Source organism: Colobus angolensis, unplaced genomic scaffold (genome assembly GCF_000951035.1).
Source record: "Colobus angolensis palliatus isolate OR3802 unplaced genomic scaffold, Cang.pa_1.0 Scaffold81, whole genome shotgun sequence".
NCBI classification, from domain to species: Eukaryota; Metazoa; Chordata; class Mammalia; order Primates; family Cercopithecidae; genus Colobus; species Colobus angolensis.
In genome coordinates, this window is record NW_012121932.1 from 1,169,947 (window position 1) to 1,189,946 (window position 20,000).

A 20,000-nucleotide genomic window follows, 5' to 3' on the forward strand; every position below is an offset into this window, starting at 1 on the left:
TGAGCAAGCCAGAGCAGAAGGGAACATACCACATCTCCAACTCCAGGCTTGCCTGGTGGTAGCTTTGGCCGGGATGGAGGCCGGGGAGGGGGAGCTCAGGGCCCCTCTCCCCTCCTCTCTTCCCAGCCCCTCACCCCCACCCCTTTTATATTTTTTTTTCCTCCCAAGTTCTCTTGCCTTGCTATCCCCCCTTGAATCCGAAGGCGCCTCGCGATTGGGTGCTGGGGCCGGGTACGTCAGATAGACTGTGACGTGCAGTCTTCCTGTTTCCTTCAGCTGTGTCTTAAAGTAAATCTTGTTGTGGAGCGGAGCCCTCAGCTGAGGGAGCGCTCTGAAATAATACACCATTGCAGCCGGGGAAAGCAGAGCGGCGCAAAAGAGCTCTCGCCGGGTCCGCCTGCTCCCTCTCCGCTTCGCTCCTCTTCTCTTCTTTACCCTTCTCCTCTCTCCTCCTCTGCTGCTCTCTCCTCTCCTCCGCTCTTTTCTCTCCTCCTCTCCTACTCTCTCCTCTTCCCTTCGCTCCTCTTCTTTTCTTCTCCTCGCCTCTCCCCTGCTCCTCTTCTCTCGTCTCCCCTCCCCGCCCGCCTCTCTCTCCCCTCTCCCTCTCCCACTCGCCCCGCTCGCTCGCTCGCTGTCGCACAGACTCACCGTCTCTTGTCCAATTATCATATTCATCACCCGCAAGATATCACCGTGTGTGCGCGCGCGTGTTTTCCTCTCTCTGCCGGGGAAAAAAAAGAGAGAGAGAGAGAGAGAGAGAGAGGGATAGAGAGAGAGAGAGAGGCTCGGTCCCACTGCTCCCTGCACCGCGTAAGTATCCTCTTCTTCCCCTCGTGAGTCCCTCCCCTTTTCCAGAATCACTTGCACTGGCTTGTTCTTGAATGAGAAGGAAAGAAAAGAGCCTCCCATTACTCAGACCCGTGTAAACATTTTTCCCCCCAGGAGAAAATGGTGTTATTTAAATGAATCATAATAAAATAGCCTCTAAACAGTTTCTAAGCGGGAGCCTCCGTGAACTCAGCGCTCCGCTCCTCCCAGTTCCTGAGAGTAAGTGATCCGCTTGGCTTTTATTTCTTTCTCTTTCCTGCTGGTGACTGGGGGTGGTGGTGGCGATGAGGGGGAGGCTGATGTTGCTGGACTTGTCGCTGATCTTGTCACCTTTTGTGTACTGTTTCTGGGGTGTGAGGAGGCGTTTGCTCCCTTTCCTTCTTTCTCCTGCTCTCTCTTCTCAGGAGAGAGGACCGCGAGGGGGACCGGGTCGCTTTTTTGTTCGTGCAGATCCCCGCTTTCCGCCAAACCCCATTCTTCTGATCTCCCTCGGCTAAAACTCCGGGGCTGGTCCCCTCGTCCTTTCTCTTTGTCTTGTTTATTATAGCTGCCTTTCTTCCCGGCTCTTCCAATTTGCTTGTCATTTGCATACCTTTCACTTCTCCTTTTTAACCCCAGCAGAGGACCGGGAGCTGGGAGGAGGAGAGAGGGAGGTTGGGGGACGCTCTGTTACTTTCCTCTCAAAACGCTGTCGAAGCCGAATTGTGGAAATCGGGCTTGGAGCGGTGCGGTGATGGGTCCCGGGAAACGCGCGCGGCGCCCCTCTCCCGAGCTCCTGGACCTAGGGCTGAGTCAAGTTGAGTAGGGTAAGGCGGCACCGGGAGACTCGGGGGGTCGCGTGGCGGTGAGATTGGGGCACCAGCGCGAGGAGGACCGGAGGATCGCATCCGGGTAGGAGTAGGGGGTTCTTGGGCAGCAGAAATGGGAGGCGATGAATCTCCCAGCCATCGCTGGCAGACTATGGTGTTGGGCAGCTTCGGTCTGGTCTCATCTGGGTGGTACCTACCGTTTTGCCCCAGTTAGGAGGACTGGGGAGTGAGGACAGGAGAGGTGAGAGTAAATTGTTACTGGGAAGACTAGTGAGGAGGGCGGGAAGAGGGGGGAAGAGCTACTATCTTGCCTGAGCAGACCAGGAGGGGGACGCAGGGGGCGGGGGAGACATCACCCAAAGTCCAGTTTAGCAAGTTGTTGGTTCTTCTGGTGTGCCAGCCCGTTACTCCTCCTGCTAAAGCCGAAGGTTGGTGGAGTGATGGGGGGCTGGGGGTGGTAAAGGAGGAGTAAGTAGCTTTCCACAGACTCCCAGGTCTCTGGCCCCTTCCCAGCTTCTTGGGAAATTGAGAGCCCTTCAGGCAGACAGAGAGCAGAACTAGAAGTAGGGGTGGTGCTTAGTCTTAAATAGCCCAAGGAGGCAGGTTGGAGTGTGAAACTGCTGTTCTTGGCAACCCAGGAGGCTACTCTGCCTGGGGGAAGGCTGGAAACTCACCTGCTTGTTTTTATTTTTCCGAGAAGGTCTGTGCTGTCTCCTTGAGCTTATAAAAACAGAGCAAGCACAGGGTGGCCTCCTTGCAAAGTCAAGGCTAGAAGAGTCCCTTCTCCTGTTCTCTTTTCCACTCATGCCCTCCCTTATTTAAAAAGAAAAAAAAAAAAGAAAAAAAGAACTCATTTCCTTTCCTAAACTAGGTAGGCAGAAATCTATTAGCAGAGTGCGCATGGGCAGGGCCTGACAGGTGTGTTGTGTCAAGAAAGACAGGTGCAAATTTCCTCTGTGTCTATGTGTGTCTGTACAGCTCTAGACCACAATGCTTGCTCGAGGGTTGGAGAGGTTTATGAATTTATGGTTGTCCTGGTTAATAGGATTGTCTGGGCTAATGGGAATCAGGCTGTTGTTGTTTTGAGCCCTGCCATGTGAGTTCTTGGGGTGGTGGCTGGGGGCAAGTTGGTATGTGTTTGTTTATTTTTCTTAAGGATATTGGCAGACTACTGCTGAGGCTGTGTCCCAGGCTTCTGTCTGCCAGTCAGCCCAAAGCACCCCCACTTTAGGCAGCAGGTGGAGGGAGACTGACTTTTCCTTTGCTTCCTACCAGTTTATTCCTATCTCCCAGGTCTGTGCTTGGCAGAGAGAGAGAACTGTCCTGTGTGTATGTGTGTGTGTGTGTCTGTTTGTGTGTGTGTGTGTGTGTGTGTGTGGTGTATGCTTTGGATAGCAATGAGTGGTGTGTAACTGCCAAGAATTCCAAAGTCAGTTTGAAAGTGTTACTGTTGTTAAAGCTTATCTTTTTAAGTATGCTTTCTCCTTGCCCAGAAAGAATAGGTATGTACATAAACTCTTTCAAGTCATATGTTAAATAATCTCATAAAGTAGAATGAGCCTGTCATTGTCCCAGACATGTGCCAAATGTCCTAGATATGAATTTGATGGAGAAAGAAAATCTCAAGTACATGAGAAGGTAACTGTGCTTTTCTGTTCTAATGCAAGATGTGAGAAGTCAGTTCTATAGGGAGTTTCTTGCAAGAACTTCTGAGTATTTCCAAAATGAAATGGATTTTTGTGTGTGTGTGTTGAAGGAGGAAAATGAGAGTATTCATGTTAACTTGTCCATGGGTTACAACATGGACATGTATATATAATAGTAAAATAGATGAAGTTAAGGACTCTGTCTTGATGTGTGCAGAAAGTTGTTGGGAATTCAATGTAAGCACTATATATCTGGCTTCTTAAAACTTGATCTTTTAGAATTGTCTTTAAACAGGCTACTTCTGTAGACTGAGTTGCACAGGAATAGGTTAGATGGTGAATGGTTTTTGGTCATTGGTTTTGTGTTTGGGTGGTTATTGTTTCCATGAAAATGAGATCATAATGTGTCATTTATTCTGTAGACTTCAACGTTAACGTCCCCCCACCCCAGCACACACACACTCAATACTTTCCTTGGATGCTTTTGAAGTTCTTTGGTAATTAAAATGTCATCTATAGCTATGTTCATTTGCTTTATTTTTAATAGGGGTTATCTGTGCTTGGCACTTATTGATATTTTATGTATCCATTATGCAGAATTCTATTTAGTTTAATCACCACCTTGTGGGAAAAAAAAGTCATGCATACATAACATGCATCTTTGTTCTCACTTTATTCATTTCCTAGCATCATTCCTCTATAAGCAGCACATGCTATCTTAAAACCTAAGCTGGCTTATTCTATAAGTTGCCAGACTTCCTCTTTATTTGTTTAAAACTCAAACAGACCCCTTTTCATGAATGTCTTACATCATTATAGGGATTGTCTTGAATTTGCAGTGTTAATATAAGGAAGTTTTAGGTTTCAGAAACAAAAGAAATTATAAAATGTGACTGATGTTATAATATGAAAATGGATTGTGCATGATGTATCATTATAGGATTTTAATTAAGTATGTGTATAACTTGGAAAGGACATATACATAAGGAATTTATCAGACTTATTGCCTGTGCATTCTCAAATGACATTTATAGAGTTCAATTTTCTGCAAAAAAAAAAAAAAGTATTTTCTTAAGATTATTTCACACACTCTCTTACTTACCAATTTGATAAGTTGTTACTTTTTAAACAAGTAGAACTTAATATTTTAGGCGTGTCTCAGAAAATGTTCTGTGTTTGTTTTGCAGGTGAAAAATGTGTGGAATTTTTGATAGGATGGGAGAATCTTAAATGAAATCTTAAATGATTTGAGAAGTCCATTATGACAGGAAATTTAAAAACCTGATAATGCAATCTTAGTTAATTTAGGTATTAACTTATGTCAAGTGAGTTCTTCAAAATAAACATCAAAGGTTTTCTTAACATGATAGGGAGCAGAAATATATCCAATATCTCTGAAGAAAAAGTTGCTAATTAGCAGAAACAAATTCTTGAATGTAGTCAAGGGGACAATTTAATGACTCAGGGGCTACTTAAATCAGATCATCTGATTTTTCCCTTGAATCACTAATTTCCAGATGGATTTGAAATATTCTTCACTAATGATATTCTGTTGGAAATTTCATAACCGGGTTGACCCAAGTAGAGTAGAGGCCCATCCAAAGATGATTTTCTAAAAGAAGTCAAGTGTAGGCTTGCACAATTTCTTCAAATAATTTTATCAACAAAGACAGATCATCTAAATAATCCAAGCAGGAAACCATGCCAACCTTACACTCTCCCTGTCTCATAAAAGATTTGTCTGAACTATCCGGATAATTACCATAATGAAACACTTCTTTGTCCAGAATCTGGACTCCAGATAGATGCAGTAAAAGTTGAATCCTCCTCCCCGAAATAACTTCTTTATTAAAGTAGAGCACTTAATCACTTTATACTTCACGTTGCAGTGTTCCTTTGAAATTCTTTACTGAAAATTCTTTCCTCCTAACCTTAAGTCATCAGTTTCCTTAGAATTTTCCATGTTAAAGAGAATGTCAGATAATTCAGATATTAAAGAAGACTCTTTTGGAGTAGCTAAAACCTGTTTTGATTATACCTGGATGTTTATTCTTATAATATCTTTTTCTGGGGGGAATCTGCTATGTTAAGATATGCATTGTGTAAAAATTACTAAAGCATTTGTGTAGGTTATATGCCAAGTGATGCAACAAAATATTTAATGATGAAAAACTCTGTATAGACTTTCACATTAATTAAAGAGGGGTTTACAGGAATAGAGTAAGTGTATCCGATCAATAATACATTTGGGTTCAAATTCTCATCAGTATTTTTCTGCATCCTTGCTGATTTGGACATCCACCAGTGCTGATCAAAAGCTTCATATTGCCTAGTGAAACTGAAAATTAATGTTAAAATTCAAATATAATATGCATCAATAATAATTGCAGTTGAAACATGATGGCTTAATGCATACCTTGAGAAATAAAGGAGTTTAAAAAATATCAGTGATAAAGTCATTCCATGGCTTCCTTTAAATTCTGAACTGGAATATCATGGAAGCGCTTGGAAAATGTTTTTAAGAGATTTAACTTATATTATGGTAATGTAATGGCACATTTTCTTATGTGGTAAATATATTTATGTAGATATCCTGTTTATGAAATGTGACAGTAATGAAGTGTTGTGTCAACCGGTTGTTATTATTTAATCATGCCTATAGCCTCCATGGGTTATAGTTCCAGTGTATGCTACCACTATACTTTTATTTCTAAATTTAGGTCTAAACTATATGGAGAGATATATTTATTTGTGCCTATTAATATAATGCCTTGTCCTGGATTATATAATTTATCTTATTTTTCCCACTTGTTTTGTCCTATTTATTATGTTTCGGCTGGACATTTTACAACAAGACCTAAAAGTATTTAACTTCTTTTAGCCCAAGACAGATACAAATCATTGTTTAATCTAAAAATGTTGAGTGAAATAGAATTACAAGTTAGTTTAGTTTGGTGAATATCAAGGGAGTTATATCTTGTTCTTAACAGACTCCACAAGCGTTTCTTTCCACCTTAGGAAAAGCACAGCCCTCCTCTTGGCTCCAGCATGGGGCAGGGATGCAGCTGTTGATACCTAGGCTAGATGAGAGGAAGTGCAGTTGACGCAGAGGTAAATGGCAGTTGGAAGAGGAAGGATGCCTGGGGATGACCTTGTGCTCATCAGCGACACCAGTATGTCCTTTCCAAGCCTCTGTGGCAGAGGTGCTCTTCCCATAGCAAGGATGGCAGGCAGAAAGTCCAGTTCGGGTGTTAAGGTGAACAGGGAGAGAAAAAATACTGCAAAAAGTTTGTTCAACGTGTTGATTGGAGATCCATGTGCTTTGCAAGTGGTAGTCAAGAGAAAAGGATTTGCATGCAAATAGAAAAGATGTAAAATTTTAAAATAAGGGCAATAAGCTCCATTTTGGGGAAGCTGATAGACACACACAAAAAAGTCTTCCTTGTAACCTCCCCCCATGTAAGTGTTTCTGTGATTAACAGAGCTTTGAAATGATTCATCCTTTTTCTTGTCTTAGCCTCTCCTTGTTCTTTCTGTCTTCTGACAGCTAACCTAATTTATCAGATCTAATGTGTTTGTGTAGTATTTGTCACTGCATTTTTGTATTCCTGAAACCAGTTTTATTATTAGTGTTTGAAAGGGTCTCAATCATTCTGAATTCAATTTTGAACCCAATATTGAAGTTATTGAGAACTCCATCTCCATTCTAAGTTCAGGAAGTTTTATCCTGAAGCATGCAAAAAGTATTTCATGCTCAAGCATACCAAAAAAAAAATATATATATATATATATATATATTTATAGAGAGAGAGAGAGAGAGATCATTTTGCTTTCATGATGCCCTAAAGCAGGCTCTTTTAAAATGTTTTGTCTTTCTATAGAAACCAGGAGCAAAGATTGCATGATGAAATCACTGTCACTTAAAAAAACATGCATATTGTTGCCATCTAAGCATTGAGCATTTTCTTGATTTTTACAGGTTATTTCATGCTGAAATTATGCCTATTTGCATGGATAGTCATTCTTTAAAGCTAGCCACAGATGCAGTCCTAGGGAGCACGTAGATGTTTTTACAGGTGAACCGAAAGAGATGGGAGCCGTTCCAGACACTCTGCACGCTGCCTTTGGCAATGGACCCTGTTATTGTGAAGATGTGCTCTGTTAAGCAAACGTGAAGTTTAATATTAGATAAACCCAATGTGAAAAAAAATATTTTCATTTTCTTCATAAAATGTTATTTATAAACAAAAAGATGTGACATCTTATATGTCTACAAAATTTGGGATTAGCATCACTAGTTAATAAGTTACACAATATGTCAAGTGCCTTTTATGAAATGCAAAAAGGATGTTCTCTTTTTATATTGTGTTTCCAAGAAACAATGGAAATTCATATACAAAGAAATATTACCCTTTCTTACACGTTTGAGGGACATTATTTTCTGTCTTCTTTATAAATCTTCTTTCAGTTTTTTTTATTCCTTTAATTTGGCACAGGAAATAAGATTCACAAATCTTGTATGTTAAAGGGTTTCTTTGGGCATTTGACATATTATTTTGACAGATTTAAACAGAAGGAAACTAGTCCTGAAGATGTATTTATCTTTATCTAGGTCAATAATTTATTATTACTCATATTGATTTCTAAAATGTGGTAACATCCTTGTTTTGCAGTGAATCTAACTTTGTAATAATTTGTCATTAAAAGGACATTATAAAAATGTATAAATATTCTTATAGTTACATTAAGATATATCAACAGATATCAGCTTCATGTATGATTTTACAAGTAAAAAATGCATAGCTAAGCTAAATAAGCAGACTTGTAAAATGACTATTGTGCATTTATTTCAATGCTAAACTGACCATTTATGTTTGAAAGATGCTGCTGATAAGGGTGTTCTCCTTCCCATTTTATGTATGACAAAAATATTTTAGAATTCAAGAATAAAAGCTGTCTATTAAATATTTGCATTTATTTTAGAGTCCTTTTCCTTTAATAGCATTGAAACCACAATAATTGTAATTCAGAAATGCAATTTTTTATGTGAATTTCACACAGCCTCAAAATGTAACCATATTTCTTAAGTACAGAGCACTTTCATCTTCCTTATAATATGAATCTCAATGCCCAAAATTTAATCAATTGGTTGTCAGAGGCTGTGTTCTTATAATCTACTGTTTCTTCTGAAGATAAACAGTATCATTTTAGGCATTTGTGAAAGAGAATCATATTACTGGTGCTTAAGCAGTTTTTGCTTTATTTTTTTTTAATCTTAATCCATCTTAAACCAGTGGAGCAGAAATATTTAAAAATGTTTCATTTCAAGCAGAGTGCATAATAAATTGCAATAATTGTAATGTGCCATAAATCCCAGAGCCTATGCATTTTGCATTTGATTCAGGATTGAGGTCAGGAAATTTGGAGAAATTTAAAGAAAATGATTCATCAGTCCTTTTGTTCTGTTGGCCAGGGTCCCGGGATTCTTGAGCTGTGCCCAGCTGACGAGCTTTTGAAGATGGCACAATAACCGTCCAGTGATGCCTGACCATGACAGCACAGCCCTCTTAAGCCGGCAAACCAAGAGGAGAAGAGTTGACATTGGAGTGAAAAGGACGGTAGGGACAGCATCTGCATTTTTTGCTAAGGCAAGAGCAACGTTTTTTAGTGCCATGAATCCCCAAGGTTCTGAGCAGGATGTTGAGTATTCAGTGGTGCAGCATGCAGATGGGGAAAAGTCAAATGTACTCCGCAAGCTGCTGAAGAGGGCGAACTCGTATGAAGATGCCATGATGCCTTTTCCAGGAGCAACCATAATTTCCCAGCTGTTGAAAAATAACATGAACAAAAATGGTGGCACGGAGCCCAGTTTCCAAGCCAGCGGTCTCTCTAGTACAGGCTCCGAAGTACATCAGGAGGATATATGCAGCAACTCTTCAAGAGACAGCCCCCCAGAGTGTCTTTCCCCTTTTGGCAGGCCTACTATGAGCCAGTTTGATATGGATCGCTTATGTGATGAGCACCTGAGAGCAAAGCGCGCGCGGGTTGAGAATATAATTCGGGGTATGAGCCATTCCCCCAGTGTGGCATTAAGGGGCAATGAAAATGAAAGAGAGATGGCCCCGCAGTCTGTGAGTCCCCGAGAAAGTTACAGAGAAAACAAACGCAAGCAAAAGCTTCCCCAGCAGCAGCAACAGAGTTTCCAGCAGCTGGTTTCAGCCCGAAAAGAACAGAAGCGAGAGGAGCGCCGACAGCTGAAACAGCAGCTGGAGGACATGCAGAAACAGCTGCGCCAGCTGCAGGAAAAGTTCTACCAAATCTATGACAGCACTGATTCGGAAAATGATGAAGATGGTAACCTGTCTGAAGACAGCATGCGCTCGGAGATCCTGGATGCCAGGGCCCAGGACTCTGTCGGAAGGTCAGATAATGAGATGTGTGAGCTAGACCCAGGACAGTTTATTGATCGAGCTCGAGCCCTGATCAGAGAGCAGGAAATGGCTGAAAACAAACCGAAGCGAGAAGGCAACAACAAAGAAAGAGACCATGGGCCAAACTCCTTACAACCGGAAGGCAAACATTTGGCTGAGACCTTGAAACAGGAACTGAACACTGCCATGTCTCAAGTTGTGGACACTGTGGTCAAAGTCTTTTCGGCCAAGCCCTCCCGCCAGGTTCCTCAGGTCTTCCCACCTCTCCAGATGCCCCAGGCCAGATTTGCAGTCAATGGGGAAAACCACAATTTCCACACAGCCAACCAGCGCCTGCAGTGCTTTGGCGACGTCATCATTCCGAACCCCCTGGACACCTTTGGCAATGTGCAGATGGCCGGTTCCACTGACCAAACAGAAGCACTGCCCCTGGTTGTCCGCAAAAACTCCTCTGACCAGTCTGCCTCCGGCCCTGCCGCTGGCGGCCACCACCAGCCCCTGCACCAGTCGCCTCTCTCTGCCACTACAGGCTTCACCACGTCCACCTTCCGCCACCCCTTCCCCCTTCCCTTGATGGCCTATCCATTTCAGAGCCCATTAGGTGCTCCCTCCGGCTCCTACTCTGGAAAAGACAGAGCCTCTCCTGAATCCTTAGACTTAACTAGGGATACCACGAGTCTGAGGACCAAGATGTCATCTCACCACCTGAGCCACCACCCTTGTTCACCAGCACACCCGCCCAGCACCGCCGAAGGGCTCTCCTTGTCGCTCATAAAGTCCGAGTGCGGCGATCTTCAAGATATGTCTGAAATCTCACCTTATTCGGGAAGTGCAATATCCTTTTATTTTCCCCTCGTGAAAAAAACAAGCCAAAAAAGGTTTCCCAAAAGGTTAGGTTTACAGAATATCTAGAGTAATGTAGATTAGTATCTTCTTAAGAAGGCAACCTTTCGTATTATTCAAAGGAATAGGCTTTTATCAGCATGTGTGTGGCATTCCTGATTGCAGAAAAGCTTAAAACTAAACCAACATCTTTGCAGCTTCCACAAGTTGTTCACTGCCTCGAGGAGCTCCTGTTTAATATGTGCTTTCTCAGCAGTTTTTTTTTTTTTCTGCTGTTCTTCCTGTATTATCTTCTTATCTCTCTCTTTAAAAAAAAAAAAAGTAGATTCAGAGATGGGAAAACAATCTCATTGTAAATACTGATGGAATTCTTTCAGATATTTTTTAAAGGTGGTAAGTTTTATAACACAATAGGGAGAAAAGTCAGTTTTCAGATCCCTAAGATCCCATAAGAAGAATTCTCAGTGTAAACCATCTGCAAGGCTTCTGGTTCACTTAAGGATGTCCCGATGAAATCTTAGGAAGAGCACTCTGTAAGTGGGAGGTTGAGGAGGAAGAAAAATGGATGTGGGTGGGGACTTAGAGTCTCTCTTTCATCTTTAAGTGAGACTTTTTTTTTAAAGGAAATATACAGGTACTGATTTATTCAGACAGCATTGGTCTGTCTCTCTCGTTCACCCAAGGTCTGTTCTTTGGGTCTGGTGCAGCTGCCTCTATGCATGATTAACCTCTGTTCAGCCATACACAGAAATCTTTTGTCCCAACATACACAAAGCAAATTATTTTGGAAAGCGAGAGAGCACAATTAAATATAAAACTCAGCTGTATTCGACTTAAAAATGGCTCTTTTTATGATTCTTTTAAATTCTGAAACTGACTTTTATGTAGAGATAACAGTTATATATTTTTTATTAGGCCTATCCTGAACTCCAGCTATTTTTGACTGAAGGTTTTTTTTTCTTCTCTGTATATTGGTTCTTTCTGTAAATTTTTAAAAATCTTGTGGTCGTTGATCTTTTGGGGGTAGTAGAATAGTAGCATTTGGGGGCAGGTGGAGGCATGTTTCTTATCTAATAAATAACCAGATGGATATAAAATTTAGCAATTAAGTTGGCTGTGACTAAATTTAGGAATTTGAGCAATTGTCTTGATGACTAGAGATTGACATTTTCGCATCTAAGCCCACTCCAGAGGCTGCCACGTAAGTGCAAAGTCCCAGCTATGGATGGAAATATGTTTTCCTGGTTAGTGGAGGTCATACTTCAAGCCAGCTCTCAGGATAGTAGTGTAGATTTCTGATAGGGTGAACTACTAGGGCCCCAGTCATGAGACCTGCTTCGGCAGTTAAACATGGAGTCTCTCTTATACTGAGCAAGAAGAGAAGAACATTATAACAGAAAGGGAAGAGAAAGATGTGGGAGATTTCTCTATATAAATAGAAATGGAGTTTTAGCTTAGTTTGTTGATTTCACTTTGACCTTTTGAAAATCTAAAATTCAATCCACCAGCCATGAATCAAAGCTGCACCAAGCACCAGGCCTTACATATTATAAGCAGGCAGTAAATATTGATCAAAATGATTGGAATATCGCTGTTGGTGATGAGAAAGGCAAAGTAAGAAGACACAATGGCTTGAATTTTTTTGTGCCCTTTGCAAAAAAAGCATCTTCAGAGGTTCATGTAAAGCTAATGTCTAGGGCTAAGACCCCATTGCACCCCAGAGATCTCTTAACTTCATTTTGAACCAAGTAGTAGTGATAGTGGGTTCTCTCTCTCTGTCTCTCACACACACACACACACAGAGTAAAGTGACATGCATGCCAATTTTGGTGAATATTTAAAGATTTAATGCCAGGTTTCAAAACTCCTATAAGTCCACACTAAGCTCTTTAGTTCAAGATGCCAGTTTATGGTTTTTCTTTAAGTTAGACTTTTCATTATAACCACATCATTATAATTATGGCCGTGCTTTATGTTTTTTAAAGTTTAGTCTTCTAGGAAAAAAATCTCTTAGAGTGCTTTAAGTGTTGGCTATGTTCATTGTCTCAACCTCTCCAAATCCCCTGAGGAATTTTGAGGATTTGAATTGAAAGAAGTTCCTTTTATTTTGATATATATCAAAGGCTTTAAAGAAAATATAGTTGCTTCTTCTTCAGAAGAATGATTCTCCTTTCTCCTGTCAACATAAGTTTCTGTTGAGCGTGGTGATTCTGTTGGGAAACACCCATGTTCATATGAAATGTTAGCTGCTCGCACCCAGAATTGTTTCTTTCATATAGCTAAATAATGTCAGCCTCTCGTGGCAATTAGTGATTACATTTTCCACCTTTTGGCCTTTTATGCTCCTATTTTTTTCCCCCCTCTACTATTAATACATTGTACTTTTAACCATTTATCTCATTGGTATATTATTTCTTAGGAAGAGTAAGACAGGCAAACAACCTTTTCTATAGTTCCCACAATTCTGAAACCAGTGAGGATCTGTTGGTTTGTATAGATATTGGGCCCACTTTTCTCCTGTCTCTACCTCTGTATGGTGGTGTGTTCTTCCCTTGATTTAACTGATAGTGCGTAGGCAACATTCTCAAGCTTTTACTTTGAAGAAATCTCTGGGAATCACAGTGAGTGATGTTTTACTTCAATTTTAGGGATACAGGGCCATATATGAATCTGTTGTACAGTTATTCCTTGAAAAGATCAATAGAAATGAGCAGAAATGCAATGAAATGGTACCACTGTGATTGCTATTATTATGGGTTTTATTTTTAGTTCATGGCTTTCCAAACTGTTATACATAATTTAATTCTTCAGGAAAAATTCTCTCCCACTCCAAAAGGTACCATCTGTTTTTGAACAAAGTAGCCAAGATAAGAACCATTAAGAACACCAGCTTATAAGATCAACCCATTCTATGCTCACCACCATTAAACATATACATTCTGTAGGACAGAACACACTACATCATTATCCCATCTAGTAGAAGGGGAATAGTGAATATGTGTGCAAGTTAAACTGAATTTCAGTGCACCTGCTCCAAGGGCTCATGTCTTGGATTTTAAAAATATGTTTAGCATCTTTGCAAATGAATCTGTTTAATCAAATATTAAGTTTTATTCAAATTCCAAAAGAAACAGTCAGCCAATTGCTTTTCTTCATGATGTTCCTTGTCATTCATCCTCTTTGCATCTCAAGAAAAATAGCTTTGTTTTGGCCCCAAACATTTGCATGCACCCAATTAAAGCACAAGCGGAGTAGTATAAGCTGTTAAGATGTGCAGGTGAAGAAATTGAGCCTATTCTCTGAAATAGCCGGCTTTTTCTACTCAACTTTTAGGGAGAATGTTAGAAAGACTTGAAGTTTAGAAAAGAAAATGGTTTAGTAATTTGAAATTAAAATCCAACCAGGAAACATAGATTAGAAATGAATTTCTGAAATTTGAAACAATCCACAGAAATTGATCTTATACAATTTTAGAAGTCTTGTGGAGGCTATAGTACTTATATTAGCTAGAGTGAAACATGTAGATTAAAGACTAAAAGACTATGGGCTCCTAAACTGCCCACCTCCCCTGAAAAAAATTATAAAGTAAGTAAATTTTAAAAAATATTTCCATACACTACACATCCCTCCAATTATGGTGAACTTCCTAGTTGGAGTAACAATTTGCTCTACCACTATCATTATGTGAGAGAGTTTAGATCTTTTCTCCCTATTTTAGTTTCTAGGGGGAAAACTGCTTAGAAACTTAGCAAATTAGGGAATAAGGCAGAACTAAATTCTTTAGGTTTCAAATGTTTTGGAAAATGTAAGTAGTCTCAACCCATTTGCTTGGAACTACAGCACGTACAATCTCTAGCTACAAACCAGAGTTTATTTGGAAAAAAAGAATTTTCTTCCTCTGCTTTCACAGCCTATTATTCTCCCATTTGCCTTTTTGCTGCCTCCGCTGCTCCTCCCGTGGCTGCTGTTTAGGTAAGGTTATATTGTACTTGGTAAACAGACAACACTTAGATTCTCAGGTTGTTTGAACACTGCTTTAGGTTCAGCTGCAGTACCCTGCTTCTCTGATCTTTTATATTCCCGAGCAGATGTCTTTCATTAATTTATGGATTTATCATCTCTTCTTTTTTCTTTTTCTTTTTCTTTTTTTTTTTTTTTACACCTGGCAGCTGTCTCAAGTTTCAGCAGTTATTGTCTATTTTGCATTACACATAGAATTGAATGTCATCTGTCTTCACAAAGCTATGGCTAAGAGAATTGAGGCACAGCCACATGAGCTGCTGGGACAGATCTTGTTTGCGTTCCATCCCCCCTCACCCCACTCCCCTTTACCTCCTTAATATTTATTTGTGCTCATTTTCTTTCCTGGCCTTGAATGGAGCTTAGCTCGTGTTCAGTACAGCTGTATGTTTACTGAATCTATTCCATCATGAGTCATTGTGCGTGTGTAAGTATCCTGGAAACAGCTAGTGCTTTCTTGGAAGAACAGTTGCTTTTCAGCACAAGCACTTAAAAGGGAAATTAACCAATTGGTCAGTTCAGATTTATTTTGAGGAGAAAAAAAGGATTATCTAACTGTTGCCTTTTAAATGTTTCATTAGTTATTTTTAATAGTTTATTAGAAACATATATTTTATGGGAATTTTATCTTAATTACACAATAAGCAAGAGATAAAGATTAATTCTGTGTTCCATTTCAACTGATCAGTTCCAAGTATTACCAACAGGAAACATTTTAAAGCAAAAATGAACTTGAGAAATCCAAATTGGAATAATTTTTATTAGATAAAAAGCCTCTAAATACTGATCAAAATATAATGGATATTTTACTGTTTTTGGATAAAAAGAACAAAAACGTCTTAGCATAATTTAGATGTATTAAGAGCTTCAGGAAGTTTTGGTAGCTCAGTGCTCATCTAAGAAACACAGAAAAACACTTTGTATTTTGTATGAAACCAAATTTTAAAAGATTTGCGACTTATAATTAAATGTATGATGTTGTCTTAATGTAGCCATCTGAAAGAAAAGATTAGAACCCAGATCTGAGAGTGTCTGTCAAAGTTTGGACTTGCCTAAAACTCTTATCACAAGGCAGTAGGAGACAGCTTGCAACTATTATTTCACTTATCCATTTGGACAGATGGTCCTGAAGTGTGCTGGGCTCCTTTAGTCTTCTGTATCAGTCTAATGGAGGTTACTGGAGGGCCTTTCAGCCCTCTCCTTGGCACAAGAAGTATGTCAGTCATAAATTATCGTCTTTGTAATCATTAAGAATCTCAAACAAAAACACAAGTTCAGTTAAGCTGCTTTGGCTTACAGATATAAAATCAAAATTTATTTCTTTAGTGTTTATTTTCAGTTGAACAAAAAAGAAAGAAAAAAACCTGCACTACTTAACTTTTCTATTTACAGACCAAGGTGATCTTTTTAAAATTGCATGGGATATTAAAGGGAATGTTAATTGAAGAAATTCTCAGCAGAATATTTGGTTAAACACCCTGTTATAAGTAGTCAAGAGCTTATCCATATTAATTTGATTATGCTTCTCTAGTAACTTTCCGGTTTCTCTCCATTCTTAAGATTAGTCATGCTAGACTTGATGAAGGTCATTTGGAAACCTTTACCTTTCCTAAATAGCTGTGTTTATTTGACATTTTTGCCTCAGGTGTGAAATTTTTGTTGGGTAGTTTTGTGTGTGTATGTGTGTTTGCACACACATGCACACTTTTTCTTTTTTTTTTTCTTATTTTTCCCAGACACTCTTTTAAGAGAAAATCCTTAGAGAAGCTTCTAGGAAGGACCCTTAATTGACCTTGTGGGGGACCACATTGATTTTCTCCACGTGCATCTTCATTTCTGATAAATTATAAAGCCATTAATTTGCTGAGGAAATGGCAGGGCCAGGCTGCGGCACAGATGTGACCAGAGCCATCCCAGCTCTGAGTCTGCTGAGGAGTGCCAAGAATCTGGGGGAGAATCAGGAAGCCTGGATTGTTATGGTTAGCCTCACATTCTCTTGGGAACTGTTTTAGTTGCTGCTGTTTACAGATCTAAAAGGTAATGATGTTTCCAGATAAATAGGCTTTCTTATTTTGGGTAAGTGGCCGTTTATTGATCTGCTAACCCACATTTATTGATTTGTTAGCCCCAACTACTGCGTCACTCTCAAAGGAGTTAACTATAAATCCAAGACAGGCAAATTGTATTTGGTTTTGCACCGTTGCTTTCACAAAAGCAACAGCCCCCTCCCAGTCCTCTCCATGCCAAAACTACTCTTCCCAAGTTTTAGCTATTATTTAAAAGGAAACAATTAAAAGGATATAATAAGATAAAAAGCAAGTGAGTCAAGATGCTCCATTAGATTAACACTGAAAGGTAAAATGTGAAACTTACATAACAGTGTTCAAAATAATGCATTTTGTATTTTCATGTACATTAGTAGAATAATTTGCTCTAAACTGCAGAGTGTGGAGAGAAGAACAAACAGAACTGTAATTGCAAGGAAGAAAAAAAAACCTCTTATGACAAGAATTGTGCAGTACATGTTGGGTGCATTTGTCTCCTTAGCAACAAGTGAATGTATAGATAGCCTACCGACCTAAAGCAAGGAAAATACTTTGTCATCTTCCCCCTAAAGTAGCCAAGATTCTGCAACTCAATTGCACATCCTCATCATTGCATGTGGCAACCTCTGACAGGTGACGGTCACTGAGCAAACGGCAGCAAGTTAGCAATAGATGCCATAGCCAGTGTCATATACCTTCCAGCACTCCCACGGCAGCTTGGTGGACCTCCAGACTCTATGGAGGTGGGGACCGGAGAGAGGGAGGTGGGAGTCCTTGTGCTTATAGAAGTTCTTTTCCTTAACCAATTGCTTCCTACATGCAGGAAGGATTGTCACCCAATCACTTGAAAAAAGCAAAGCTCATGTTTTTTTATACCCGTTATCCCAGCTCCAATATGCTGAAGACCTACTTCTCTGATGTAAAGGTAGGGACTTTTTTTATTCTTAATTGTTTCATTTTCTATGCATGTGGCAGTAATTTGAACTCCCGGAAGTTAATGGAGACAAATGTGGAATTGGTTTATTCCTACACCTGTGTTATAATTGATTTAATGCACTTGTCCTTTTGTCTAAAGGTGTGTTAAGCAAAGATGCCACTTGTGTATTAAGACTGAAAGACTGGTGTTAGTAAGTTGCATGGGTTTCCAATGTAATCTGAAAAACTTAGCTTCTGTCTTTATATGTTTGAGTAGCTTCTTTGAAGAAATTTCAGCTGGTAATGGATGGATGTGCTTTAGAGAATGTTTTTCCCTCCCCTCAGCAACAGTAAACTGTTTCTGTTTTTGTTTCTGTTGGTTTCCCCATATTTGTGCTTATGAAAGCAAACTCTAGCACCTCTTTTTCCCCCTGTCGAAAAGGAGCGTACATTGAAATTCTCTATGCAGTAGCTGCTTAAAAACAAAAGTGATGATTGTCTCTTATTTACAACTTAATTTGTTGTTGATGTAGAGTACACTGAGCATAAGGAGAATGAATAAAGTGACAGATTCAGGACACATTATTCAAATGAGGATATGAAAGCTGTCGGCCTACAGCTGCAGCCTCCCTCATTCTACAGAATATTGGGACCTCCTGGCTCTCTGTGTGTGTATGCGTGTGTGTGTGTACGTATGTGTGTCTGTGTCTGTGTGTGGGTTTTAAGTAATTGTTTGCATCAACTTGACGTTGTGTTAATCATCTGTAACTTTTTAAAACATAGATTGGGTTTTGATGATGATAATGACACACATGGTATCATTATCCCAGGAACTTGATAAACACTACATTAGCTGAGATTAGTTTATTAGGGATGGGTGTTTTTCCCCACCCCTCCCCTGCCCACCCCCATATGTACAAGTTCTTCTTTCTGCCATGGAGAACTCACAAGCTGCCAAAACACGCTTGCTCTTCCACCGCTCCCTGCATGCAGCTCATTTTCTGCTTGATGCCCAAGTGGCTTCATTGGCCCCATTTTGCAGGCCAACTCATTTCAGTTTCCTTCACTGATGTTTTATTTGGCCTTATAAGAAAAGTTCTGTTTTCCCTCCTGTTTGCTTTTGAATTGTGTATCAACTTCAGCCTTTTATCTTTCTCCTTCCCTGGCTGTGCTTCTTAAGTGGAAGGCCTGTTTTCTCCTCATTCGGCGCCAACAAACTGGGCAAGATGGGGAGGCAGGGAAAGTCCATCGTGTAAATGTCTGATTAAGACTAAGTAAGCACAAACCAGGCTGAGTGACACAGAGGCCAGGAAAAAGGTTTGGACTTTGTGGAGGACAATCTAGAGTATATAAATTGAAGGCAGTTTGTCACCTGGTTGAGGACTGACCAGCTTCTAGAGTCTGGTAGAACCTGATAAATTTTGTCTTCCAGGGAATCCTCCCAACATTGTAGTTCTAAGAGGGGACATGGAGGACAGGGAGAAAAGGGTTATTGTGTGCACATATATGTGTGTATGTGTCTGTGTGTGCAGATGTCCATGTTACTCATTCCTTTTAGGGCAATGATCTGCAGTGTTGTGAAATAATAATGACAATGCCTTATATTCTTTGTATAGCACTTTTCACCCAGAAGGAGGCCAAAGAGCTTTACCAACTGCACACATAGTATCACTCACCCACCGTGGAAACACAGCCACCTGGAGGGTGGGAAACAGGAGCCATTCTGAGCCAACAACACTACCCAACAGTAGATATCAATATTAGAAACATTCATTTTTTTCAGAGTTCATGCATGTGCGCAGGTGTGTGGTATGTGGTGGCAAGAAAAGTGGGGAAGATTATTGATCTGTAGCTTTATAAATACCATGCAATACAAACCAACAAGAAACTGTTCCCATTCCTCTAGAATGCTCCTAGCAATTCAGCTTTGCAAATGACCACTGACTCTGTGTAGATAACAATGGAATGCCTGGGTGAATATTTTATTTTCAAAAGCACTAATATTCAGATTGTTGATTCTATCCATACCTTATCCATACTGGAAGAGAAGGCTGTTAAAGTATATGTGAGTCTGGTTACATACCAATTATCCACTCTAATGGAGAGGAAACAGTAGGACATATCAGGCAAAGCAGAAAATCACTGAAGGTCACTTCCCTTTTATTTTTGGAAGGAATTATACATTTTTAACTTTCCTAATTATGTTTTTTCTTTGGTTAGTAATAAATGAATTTGTATTCCTTGAGGTTACACTGGTGAGAGTAGAAAGTCATGCATAGAAAGGGAAAGGTAGTCCAGGCAACGTGGTCCAGAGACTTTCCAGAAAACAATGGCAGAGCATTCTGGGATTTCTTCAATATTAAGGATAATCGCTAATTTGAATATTGACAATATATACACACACATATGTACATGTGCATGGATTCACAATACACATATACACATATCTATAGCTAGACATTG

The 20,000-nt window shown here is 39.9% G+C and overlaps 1 protein-coding gene across 2 annotated transcripts in view; it reads left to right on the plus strand.

Moving 5' to 3' along the window:
* Positions 1-271: 271 nt before the first annotated feature.
* Positions 272-20,000, plus strand: part of PROX1 (prospero homeobox 1) — a 53,191-nt gene continuing 33,462 nt past the window's right edge. The window contains exons 1-3 of one of the 2 annotated variants that reach the window (XM_011929410.1): positions 272-810; positions 8,757-10,548; positions 17,440-17,547. In XM_011929410.1, coding sequence (XP_011784800.1) covers positions 8,824-10,548; positions 17,440-17,547 — 1,833 coding nt within the window. In that variant the 5' untranslated portion in view covers positions 272-810; positions 8,757-8,823. The other variant, XM_011929411.1, reaches the window with a different exon arrangement.